This window comes from Pinus tabuliformis, chromosome 7, assembly GCF_031772625.1.
Source record: "Pinus tabuliformis cultivar Carrire ecotype Pingquan chromosome 7, CPIR1, whole genome shotgun sequence".
NCBI lineage: Eukaryota > Viridiplantae > Streptophyta > Pinopsida > Pinales > Pinaceae > Pinus > Pinus tabuliformis.
In genome coordinates, this window is record NC_142293.1 from 1,992,806,490 (window position 1) to 1,992,819,487 (window position 12,998).

The 12,998-nt window shown below is 35.1% G+C and overlaps 1 protein-coding gene across 2 annotated transcripts in view; it reads right to left on the reverse strand.

Moving 5' to 3' along the window:
* LOC149256452 (omega-amidase, chloroplastic-like) overlaps window positions 1-10,616 on the reverse strand; it is a 194,806-nt gene extending 184,190 nt beyond the window's left edge. Inside the window, exons 1-2 of one of the 2 annotated variants that reach the window (XM_089460750.1) lie at window positions 10,172-10,616; window positions 9,919-10,035 (exon numbers count right to left, since the gene is read on the reverse strand). In XM_089460750.1, the coding sequence (XP_089316876.1) occupies window positions 9,919-10,035; window positions 10,172-10,483 (429 nt within the window). In that variant the 5' untranslated portion in view covers window positions 10,484-10,616. The remainder of the gene's footprint in view (window positions 1-9,918; window positions 10,036-10,171) is intronic. The other variant, XM_089460749.1, reaches the window with a different exon arrangement.
* Between the last annotated feature and the right edge of the window lie 2,382 nt (window positions 10,617-12,998).

The following is a 12,998-nucleotide window of genomic DNA, read 5'->3' on the forward strand; positions in this document are numbered from 1 at the left end:
GACAGAGGCTAGAGCAGTCAGATACTGAAGAGCACAGAGATGCAGAGTTTCAGTTGACAGAGGCAATAGCAGTCAGAGACTTTGATGACAGAGCAAGTGGACCAGCCAAATGTGTTGCATGGAGAACATTCCAGAGTTACAGGATCGGGTTTGAGAGGAAGCCTTTCTTGTTGAGAGGGAGTGTTGAAAAGTGTGCAACAAGAAATGCTTGTTGAGAGTGCAACAAGATGATGGAGCTTAGTGAAAAGAGTTGCCTTCACTAAGTGGGCCCGCAGGCTATTTTTGGCGCAAGTCTATTTTTAGACTATGTCTATTTTTAGACTATGTCTATTTTTAGACATATGGATCATGTCTATGGATGATTGATCAAGTTGGGAAAAATAGATGGACTTCTATTTTTGATGAAAGTGTGAGTGATCACAGTGTGAGTGATTACAGTGTGAGTGATCACAGTGTGAGTGATCAAAGTCAAAAATAGAAAAGTCAAATATTATTATCTCACAATAATATTTGGACTATAAACTTAATCTTATTCTCTTAGAGCACTTCAGTTTGAGCTACGGAAGTGGCACATGCAGCTGTCAGAAGGAAATTCGTTTTTCTTATGTGTCAGTTGAGTTGTTGCATGCATGACTTCAGTTAGAACTCAAGTGAGTTGAGTTTAGTGGACTGGAGGTACAGTTGATGGAGTTGTGTTCAGTTTAGCTTTGTTAAACTGGTTGTATTTAGTCTAACTGATCAATAGACTAAAGATGAGTTGGGTGAATTAGTTATTAATTAATTCACAAGTTATTAACTCATAATGCAACTATAGAATACATCAGTTAACTCAGTTGCATGTCAGTGCATGTTCAGTTTAGCAGGGACAGGTGTTAGAGGATCAGATTGCTATCAGTTGTGACTATAGCTGTGCATGATGATTTGCACAATCAAAGGATTGAGTATGCCAATGAGTTTGCTCACGTATCTTCATGATATTATAGCTGTTGCTCACGTCCAACATAGTGTGGGTGACTATTTTGCAGTGTAAAATCGAGTTTGGGAAGTAATTCTCATCAGTTCTCGAGCAGGTTTGAGCAGCGGAGGCAGGCAAGCAGCGGGAGAGATTTGGAGATCAAATCTGAGCTGTATTGTGTGTAACAGGTGGAGATACTTGTGAGAAGTATTATGATTTGTATTGTTACATGATTCAATCAATATAATATACAGATAGTGTGGGGTTTTTAGCGAGATGCTTTCCCCGGGATACATACTGTGTTTATGAGTTTGATTGATGCTTCTATGTGTGCCTGTGGATGTTTCTGCTTCTGTAATTTGATGATCAACGTAGAGGAGATTATGTATTATACATGTTCCGCTTAAATTGTATGATCAGGATAATCTCTGTTGAATATGTGTCATATTATTCAAAATTTCTACATGGTATCGGAGCTAGCTGATTTGTAGAAGAGATTTCTACATGGTATCAGAGCTAGATGATTTGTAGAAAAAGTTTCTACAAAAAGAGAGAACTATGTTCACTCGCCTTTTCAAAGGGCCAACCAAAGCAATGCTCCAAATGCAATAACAATTCTTGACAAATTATTACATAACCTTCTATTCAATATATAGTTATTCATAAAGAATCTCAACTACCTATGGACCTACTTAAAACAAGGGTCGACAAACTAACAAGGACCTTATTAATAAAGAGAACCACTTTTATAATGATGACATTAACTAACAATTTATTTGGCCTTATTTAAAGAAGGTGGCCTCATACATTAATAAAGTATCTAAATAAGGCGGTTCGGGTAGAACCCTAACAACATCGACTTCTTCTTCTGATGAGCGGATTATTGATTCTGGAGCATCTTATTATATGGCGAAGGATAAAGCCATTTTTTTTTGCTTTTAATAATTGTAACACCAATCAATAGATCTCTTAGTGTTGTAGGGTTTGGAACAATTCACATAGATAATGTTCATTTTTAATGATATATTATGTGTTCCAAGTCTCTCCTGCAATCTTCTATCAAAATACCAAATCACTCATTTAGGTGAAGGTAAAACATTAAAGTTTTCACCTTACCAAGTTGTAATCAAGGATTTCAAAGATCCTAAGCATGTCCTAGCAACTAGAATTGATGATGATATTACCAAGTACATATTTGACAACTTTGGAGCATCATCTTTTCCATCAATTTTAGTTGTCCATAGCAATGACTTTAGCAAACTTTGGCATAATCGATTTGGTCATCTAAACTATCACTCATTGCAATAACTATGTAATCAAAATATCGCAATTGGTCTTCCTCTCATTTTAACAAGTGTGCCTCTTGGAATGCCCCCACCCCTTTGTAGCTAGTTCATAGTGATTTGTGTGGTATGCTTTCTTCTCCTCCTTTCTTTGGATGAAAGTACTACTTAACTTTCATTGGTGACTTCTCCAAATGCCCTTGGATTTACTTCTTAAAACTTAAGAACGAAGCTTTTGACATGTTTTTGGCTTACAAGCCCCTTGTAGAAAAGCAATCTGGACATCAACTACAAAGTTTAAGAATAGATAATGGCAGCAAATATGTGAACAACAAATTTACATCTTATTGCACTACACAAGGCATTAAAATGAAACATATTATTCCATATACACCACAATAATTTGGTGTTGTTGAGAGAGAATCACACTAGGTTTAAATTATATATAATAAACGTTATTCAATATAAATAAATAACAAAAATAAAATAAATATGATCTAGAAAATATATAAATATGGTAAATCAGCTCATTTATGCCTAATTAGTTCATCTTTTAGTCCACATTCAATTCTATTTAAAATTCCACATACAAGAACAAATATGTTTGAATTATCTTGAAGTTCAGCGAACTTCAAACTTGAAGCTTCAAGTTCGCCAAACCCAATGACTTAGGTTGCCTCTTGTCTTGTGTCTTCACCTGTCCCTTAGGCTTTTCTTTATAATCTTCATTAAGTCAAATCCCTAGCCCTAACCTCCTATGTGATTGACGGTTGAGATTAGATCTCACCTCACTTGAGATCAACGGCTAAGATCATATCTAACTCACTTAAATAATTTTATTATTTATCCTTAGTACTTTGGCTTAATAGTCCACAATAATTGATTAACATTAATTATTGTACTTTTCCTAAGTTTGACTTAGGAAAGAAGTCACAAATCATTCACTCCACCAAGCAAGAACCTCAAGAGACAATTAACCATCTCCTACCTTCTACCACAAGTTTCAACAAAGAATTGCCTATTTGTTGGATACTTCGAAAATGTCAAAGGTTACAAATTCAACTTCATTGTGAGAGACGTTACATTTGATGAAAATATCTCCGCCTATGAGCCTACTTGTTAATAGCACTGGGTTTATTTCTGTAGTTCACTTTTTGCACTTTAAGAAAGACGTATAAGACGTCATAAACACATAAATGAACCTGACAGCTAGTGTCCAAATTGGAGGGTATGCAATAGAAGGGGGGAAATCACGTCTTAAGGATTTTATCCCAACGAACCTAAGTGTGTTGACCTCGATCAAAAGCCCACATCGACTGTGAAAAATAAACTATAAAAACAATACCTCGGCCCTTGTGTGACACAAATACGTTGATGAATCCAGACCTGTCTCGCTATATATCTAGGAATTCTTGTCATTGTTCCTTTGGATGAAACTATGTTGTGTCCCTATAATACTAGTGATTACCCTATTACTATTGTAGTTGTATCCCTTATTAATATTGTTGTGCCCCTATTGTCCCCATATTGTTATTACTGTGCCCCATAGAATCCCTCTATTGTTATTTTTGTGGCTTTATATTATTATTGTTAGGTCGGCTAGGTTATATTGTGACTCCTTAGACTCCTATATATAGAAAGGAGGTTTTGTCATTTGAATCATCCAAGAATTGTTCATTTATGTAATGTAAAGGAGGTTGCCCCCTCGAAGAGGCTGAATTTTAAGGCGTGGATCTCTCTTTTCTATCTTTTTGTGAGCTGGTTTCATAACATTTGGTATCAAAGCTTTGGATTCTAGGGTTTCACTGCTCCAAACAGGTCATCATGGCATTTTCGCTATAACTTTTTTTCTGCGACGTTTCAGAAGCTAAAAAAAAACCCATTTGAGATGAAATCGTGCTAAATCTCAGGTCCGAATTTCAGAGCTTTTCGAGCTATATTTGCGGAAATATGATCTGAGGAAGTTGGTCTTTTTGCAGACTCCTGAATTACATTCCAAATAGGTGACCTAGGGAAAATCGTCATAACTTTCTCTCTGAGCATCGGATTGAAATTTCGTAAGAAGGTACAGAAAGAGGACGGACTGTAGTTTCTCGTATATCTTTTTCAGATCCAAAGGTCGAAACAGTGACTCGTGGCACGTCGTACAAGTTCACTCTACTGAACTAATCTATAATCAGGTCATCTTGGGAGATTGTGCATAACTCTTCTTTGGAGAATCCAACTTGGATCAGACTGGTGGCATTGGAAAGAGGACATAGAGGGCTACTATAGATCGCAATTTGAAAACTGGATGATCGGAAATTGCAGAGATACATCCGATTCAATATCAAGCTTCTACAAAGTGAAAAAATGTGTGTAGTTTTTTTAAATTTTTGCATAAGCTTGGTTTGAAAAATTAGTTTGAATCGGTAATTGATGCCCCAAGGAAAGAAAATGCAAACACCTAGTAAGCAACCTGAAAGCTCTAGCATGACTTATGAAGAAGAGGAAGAAATGCAACATGATATATCAAAATTACGAGACCAAGTGCAACAAGTGTCACTTGCACAAAAAGCAACAGAATCTAAGATGGATGGTTTAAGGGAAGATGTAGAAGCTAAGATGGATGGTTTAAAGAAAGGTGTAGAAGCTAAGATGGATTGTTTAAAGAAAGGTGTAGAAGCTAAGATGGATGGCATAGAAGCTAAGATGAATGGAATGGACGCTAAAATTGATGGCATGGATGATAAGATGAAAGAATTGAAGATAAATATGAATAAGTTGCTACAAGAAATGGTCACTAATGGTGAAAGGGTAGTAAAGGAAACTCATGATGAGAACAAAAGAAATGTTAATCATGATTCCATAGACTCTAATGTTGGATCGAAGACCCACCATATTCCAAAAATCGATATGAGGAAGTTTGATGGCAAGGATCCCGCAACATGGATATTACAGATGGAGCAATTTTTCGATCTCAATAATGTGCAAAACACACAAAAGGTACGTATTGCAACTTTATATTTGGAACCAAATCAGTTTGTATGGTATCAATGGCTTTGCTCTCGTAAACAAATTATCACTTGGGCAATTTTTACGGAAGAATTGACAGCACATTATGAGGATACAAAAAGCAACATTTTTTTTAGCCAATTGATAAGTCTCAAACAAAAGGGTTCAATAATGGAGCACATTGAGGAGTTCCAAAAATTGAACATAAGGGTAAAAAATATTCCAGAGGAGCATAGGATTGATGTGTTCATAGGGACTTTAAAGGATAATATCCAACATGATGTTTGCCTTTGGGAACCTGATTCATTAGAGAAGGCATTCAGGTTAGCAAGAAAAATGGAAAGCAAAATTATGGCAACCAGGAAGCATACCACTCACAACTATAAAGATGAAAGTGTTGTTGCCCCTAGTCTTCCACAACCTATAAGGTTGACACCACAACAATTGAAAGAAAAAAAGAGCAAAAGGGCTTTGTTACAGTTGTGATAGCAAATACACTAAAGGTCATAAGTGTGCTGAGAAGAAATTATTCTACATAGATTGTGAAGAGGAAGAAAAAAATGAGTAAGAAAGGTCAAAAGAAGAGGATATACTCCAGGAACAAAGCCTAGATAAAGAAGAAATGAATCCGACCATATCTTGTAATGCATTGGCAGGAATTACCACTCCTCAAACCATCAAGATAGAAGGACAAATCAAGAAGAAAAAGGTAATAGTGTTGATTGATTCAGGAAGTACCCACAATTTTATTCATTGTAAGGTAGCAAAAAAATTGAATTGCTTCTTATATCCAGCACCAAAGTGTCAAGTGATGGTTGCAAATGGAGGAACAATAAATTGCTCTAGAAATTGCCATAATATCAAGCTATCCATGGGAGAATATGTATTGACTAGCCCAATGCTTTCCATTCCAATGGGAGGTGCTGATGTTGTACTAGGAGTCCAATGGCTACAATCCTTGGGTACAATAGCTTTTAATTTTCAAGAACTTTTCATGAAATTTTCTGTGGAAGGAAAGGAAGTTGAATTAAGGGGTATTGCAGGGAAACCAGGAAAGATAATCAGCTCTAACGGTATGACAAAGCTTCTAAAAAAGGAACAAAGAGGTGTAATTGCACAATTATGTTCGCTAGATGTTTCCACATTGGAATCATCTATTTCTCCAGATCTCCAAAAAGTCTTGGACAATCATTCCAAGGTATTTGAGACTCCCAAAGGTCTCCCACCTATTCATGATCATGATCATGCTATTCATCTGATTCCAAGAAGTGTTCCTCCAAACATCAAGCCATACAGATATCCCTATGCCCAAAAGAGTGAAATTGAACGTATGGTTGCAGAAATGCTAGAAGCTGGTATAATTCAACCGAGTCAAAGTTCTTTCTCTGCTCCAGTAGTATTGGTGCACAAGAAGGATGGATCATGGCGCATGTGTCCGGATTATAGGGAGCTCAACAAGCTCACTATTAAAGATAAGTTTCCCATTCCTGTCATTGATGAATTATTAGATGAATTGCATGGATCAATTTACTTCACCAAGTTGGATCTTCGTTCAGGATATCATCAAATCAGAATGAAGACTAAAGACATTCCGAAAACAGCATTTAGAACTCATGAGGGTCATTATGAATTTTTGGTCATGCCTTTTGGCCTTACCAATGCACCTTCAACATTTCAAGGTTTGATGAATTCCATTTTCAAACCATTCCTTAGAAAATTTGTGTTAGTATTTTTTGATGATATACTAATCTACAGCAAGCTTTGGAAGGATCATGTTGAACATGTTGACAGGGTGCTACAACTATTGGAGGAGAAAAAATTATATGCAAAAAGATCCAAATGTTTCTTTGGAGTACAAGAGGTGGAATATCTGGGTCATATTGTATCTCATGAAGGAGTTAAGGTAGACCCTAGCAAAATTAAAGCCATTAAGGAATGGAAAATCCCCACATCCATAAAGCATCTGCGAGGATTTCCCGGGTTGACAGGGTATTATCGCAAGTTTGTTAAGAATTATGGGAGAATAGCAACACCTCTAACAACATTATTGAAGAAAGATGCATTTTCATGGACTTCAGAAGCAACAAAGGCCTTCGAGCATCTTAAAGAGGCAATGTGCCAAGCACCGGTCTTAGCTACACCAAACTTCACAAAAACCTTTATTGTGGAATGTGATGCTTCAGGAAATGGAATTGGTGCTGTTTTAATGCAAGATGAAAGACCCATTGCTTTTAAAGTCATCCAATCAAGGGAAAGTTTTTACACAAAGCTATTTATGAGAAGGAAATGTTGGCAATACTCCATGCACTTAAGAAATGGCGACCCTACCTAATGGGAAGACACTTCAAGGTAAAAACGGATCATGATAGCCTTAAATACTTTTTAGAACAAAGATTATCCTCTAAAGAGCAACAAAAGTGGGTCACAAAGATGTTGGGTTATGACTTTGAAATCATCTACAAAAAAGGGAAGCAAAATGTGGTGGCAGATGCACTCTCAAGAAAGGATGAGGATGTGGAAGCATTGTTGTGCGCCATTTCTATTATCCAACCAGATTGGATAAACGAAGCAAGGGAGGAATGGAAGAATGACGAAGAAGTGTGGGCACTTATTCGAAAGTTACAACAAGACTCCAGTACGTCTGATACATTTAGCTGGCAAAATGATTCGTTATGGTACAAAAATCGCTTATACCTCTGTAAGAATTCCCAGCTAAAACAAAAGATTCTTATGGAATTGCACACTTCTCCCTTAGGAGGGCACTCTGGATTTTTAAAAACTTACCACAGGGTTAAGAAGGAATTTTTTTGGGAGGGCCTTAAATCAGATATTCAAAAGTTTGTGGCGGAATGTTTGGTTTGCCAACAAAATAAAGTTGAAACAATTAAGACACCAGGTCTATTACAACCTTTATCCATTCCAAGCCAATGTTGGGAGGAGGTTTCAATGGATTTTATCACAGGTTTACCCAAGTCTGATGGAAAGAGTGTCATCATGGTGGTAGTTGACAGACTTACCAAGTATGCACACTTTTGTGCATTATCACATCCATTTAAAGCCAGTACAGTTTCTACTGCATTTATGGAAACAATTCAAAAGCTACATGGAAACCCAAAGATTATTGTAAGTGACAGAGATCCCATTTTCACTGGAAATTTTTGGACAGAATTATTTTCTTGTCTTGGTACTCAATTAGCTCATAGCTCATCTTATCATCCTCAATCTGATGGGCAAACTGAGATAGTAAACAAATGTTTGGAAGGATATCTTCGTTGCTTTGTATCTGATAAACAAACACAATGGGTCAAATGGTTGCCTCTGGCTGAATGGTGGTATAACACTTCCTTCCATACAGCAACAAAAATGACCCCATTTATGGCACTTTATGGATATCAGCCACCATCCATCACATCATATTTAAGAGAAAATTCTAAGGTTCAAGCAGTGGAACATCACATCGAACATCAACAACATGTCCTCCAACTCTTAAAGGATAACCTCGTGTTGGCACAAAATAGAATGAAACAACAGGCAGATCAACATCGCAGCGAAAGAAGTTTTGATGTAGGTGATTGGGTATTCCTACGGCTACAACCATATAAGCAAATGTCCCTCAAGCAAGCTAAGAAGGATAATAAATTATCACCAAAGTATTATGGTCCGTACAAGGTGTTGCAAAATATTGGTACTATGGCATACAAATTGGAACTTCCTGCAGCTTCTCGATTGCACCCAGTTTTCCATGTTTCATGTTTAAAGAAGGTTATAGGCGACAAGCTCCCAATTCAAACAATATTGCCAGAACTTGACGAGGAAGGAAAAATTATATTGGAACCAAAAGCAGTCACGGAAACAAGAACTCGACAGTTACGAAATCGATCAATTTCAGAGTATCTTATCAAGTGAAAGAACTTATCCGCTGAAGATTCCACATGGGAGGATGAGAATTTTATACAGAAGCATCCATAACTATTGAAGCGTTGAGGACAACACTTTTTTGAAAGAGAGGGGCATGTTGGGTCCCTATAATACTAGTGATTACCCTATTACTATTGTAGTTGTATCTCTTATTAATATTGTTGTGCCCCTATTGTCCCCATATTGTTGTTACTGTACCCCATAGAATCCCTCTATTGTTATTTTTGTGGCTTTATATTATTATTGTTAGGTCGGTTGGGTTATATTGTGACTCCTTAGACTCCTATATATAGAAAGGAGGTTTTGTCATTTGAATCATCCAAGAATTGTTCATTTACGTAATGTAAAGGAGGTTGCCGCTTCAATGAGGCTGAATTCTAAGGCGTGGATCTCTCTTTTCTATCTTTTTGTGAGCTAGTTTCATAACAAACTACGTGATTGATTTTCAACCAGTATTGAGGATGAACACTTCAACCATACAAACTTTGCTGAAACATAGAAAGAATAGTTATGCTTCAACCTTTTTTTTCTAACCCTTCTAAACACGGAATATGGCAATATTCTGATATAAACTATTTTTTCATGTTATTTTCCTGTAATCCCCAAGGGTGATAATATCGTTGGGCCAACTGCTGGGAAAATGTCCTGACAGAATCAATAAAATGTTTTTTTTTAATTGAGATTTTAAGTTTAAATGTTAGATATAAATTCAGCCCCATCGAGCCCTAAAGCATTTTTGCAGAGTCATAGAAGGAAATAAAAACTCACCGGCAACACTACAAGCTGAGCGCCATTATCAGCTGCAGCCTCGATAGCGGCACGAGCATGCGCTATATTCCTCTCCTTGTTCTCCGTCACAGACAACTGGCACAAGGCGATTTTGAACTGCATTGCAAGATAAACAAAAACACTAAATTCCATTGCAGACTTGCTCTTAATAAAATCCGCAAGCTTCTAGTAGATCCCACTGAACTGGGAAATAAAGAAGACTGACAGAGAAATTCAGGGTCATAATGAATACCTTTCCGCCATTGGGAACTGATGGAGGGGGCACGGCTGGGGGAATCCTGGCTTCTTCTGGCTTAGCCATTGCAGAGATATAATTCCGATAAGAAAATTTCCGCCGATTGCCCAGAAAACGTTTTGGAGTGGCAGATAAATGGCCTACGGCTGATGCTATTGAAGATTTTGAAGGGAAAGCAGAGGCCACAACTCGCAGGGAATAAGAGAGGAGTGATGTCATCCTCTTACTGCCATCTCCGATTGAGACCAAGTGATCAGCCTGATTGCCATATTTTAGATTTATACAATTGGCGAGAGACAAGCCGTCCATCCAAATGGTGTTATTCGGGTTTCTCTATAAAACGTAAAACGTCGCAAACGAAAATAGGATTACACCAAAATAAATTCTATGGACTCCAAAGCGATGAGTGACGGAAAAGGGAAATAATATAACGCTGTGCAGTTTTTGAATTGTTGCAAATGAGGAAGAAGTGGATACATCTCGAGAGGCGTTTTGGTTTTTTCACTTGCGAGTGTTTTAATTTATTTATTTTTAAATGAATATAACATATAAATCTTTAATTTATTTTGCATCCTATTTTAATTTTTAATTTCGAGGGTTATATATGATGGTTGGGTAAGGGGTTTTATAGTTATTGGTTTCTGGGATCATCACATAATTTTGTTATATTACTGTGGGCATTAATTTATTTTAAGTTTTGAAAGGTAGTGATGTTGGTTAGGAAGTTGTGTTTTAATTGATAAAGTTTTGAAAAATTTTATCTTTATAATTTATATATTATATTATATTATTATCAGTTTAGATTTATTTTAATTTTTGGATTTATCAAGAGGGATTCAATTTCTTGAAATGCAAAATTTTGTTTAGAGTGAAAAAATATTTGATTTTTCTAGACATTTGGTAGATTTGAAATCAAATGAAATTATTTAATTATTAATTAAGATGATAGTTAATTAATTAACTAACTTATAATTTGTTAATGCTTAATTTAATTAATCATTGATATTAAATTTAATTTATTAGACAATGAATAGATCCATCATATTATAACATAACATATAAGCCTAGATCATTTAATACTTATTTTAACATATAAGTCTAGGTCATAGATAATTTAATATGTCTTTTAGTTTTTAAGAGTATATGGCATAAGAAAGTAAACAACAAAATGTAATTTTAAGATACCTTTAAAATTATTATTATTATTATAGAATGAATAGATCCATCATATTACAACATAACATATAAGCTTAGAACAGTGAATACTTATTTTAACATATAAGCCTAGGTCAAATATAATTTAATATGGCTTTTAATTTTTAAGTGTATATAGGATACAATCCTCAATGTAGACTTATATTGTTTGTATTAGATAAGTTGTATTCATAAATTGAGATGGACGTTTTAGTATATATTATTTACTATAATTATTGTTAAAGTGTTTTAATGAGTCATTTGTATTTGCTTTATTAAATCGATATATATAAATATATATATATATATATGGACCACAAACATATTATAACATAACATATAAGCCTAGATCATTTAATACTTATTTTAACATATAAGTCTAGGGCATAGATAATTTAATATGTCTTTTAGATTTTAAGAATATATGGCATAAGAAAGTAAACAACAAAATGTAATTTCAAGATACCTTTAAAATTATTACTATTATATAATGAATAGATCCATCATATTATAACATAACATATAAGCCTAGAACAATTAACACTTATTTTAACATATAAGCCTAGAACAGTTAACACTTATTTTAACATATAAGCCTAGGTCAAATATAATTTAATATGGCTTTTAATTTTTAAGTGTATATAGGATACAATCCTCAATGTAGACTTATATTGTTTGTATTAGATAAGTTGTATTCATAAATTGAGATGGATGTTTTAGTATATATTATTTACTATAATTATTGGTAAAGTGTTTTAATGGGTCATTTGTATTTGCTTTATTATATATATATATATATATATATATGGACCACAAACATAATATATATAATAAATTATTACTATGCTAAATTTTGATGAACAAATTTAACTACCCTACATTAATATGAGTTATTTTTTATTAATTTTAATTGGTTTTTAAAATAGGGGGCAGGAGCGAGAGGGAGTAATCATCTAACCCAATGGAGAAATAGAGCTCAAATTTGCATGGGGATTTGGGAAATCTTCGAATAACCAGGCAGAGGCATTAGCACTTTGGCAAGGTCTAAAACTAGCTCTTGCAAGATGCATTCATTAAATATTTGTATTGGGTGATTCAATAATAATTATTCAAAAATTCCACAAAGACAAAAACCTCAGTGAGAAAGATTCGCTCCCCTTGGATACAAGGATAAGAAATCAAATTCATAAATTTGAATCTATATCCTTTTTTCCATATGAAAAGAGAGAATTCTTCTCCTGAACAAAGGAGACCCATCACTTCAATATATTACATGAAGACCAACTAGAGTAGTAATATGGAGACAGGGGATAATTTAATCAGCAAAGCAAGTTGGATCGTTTGGGCCCTTAGAAATGTCATGATACCAATTATTAGTTTAGTTAAAATGTTAATGGCATCCTTGAAGAGATGACTCACAACTTTGGAATCAGGTTCAGTCTACCCCTCCAGGTGCTTATCGGAGATGGCACTCGTCACTCTCAAGGACTGCAGATGTCATTTGACATGTGATCATGTCATGGGGATATATCACATTACATGCCAGTAGTTCATTCCCTTGCTTGTCGATTTAATCGGAATGTATGATTGTTGGGCGAAGGATAGGGTGCAGGACATTGTTGAAATATGT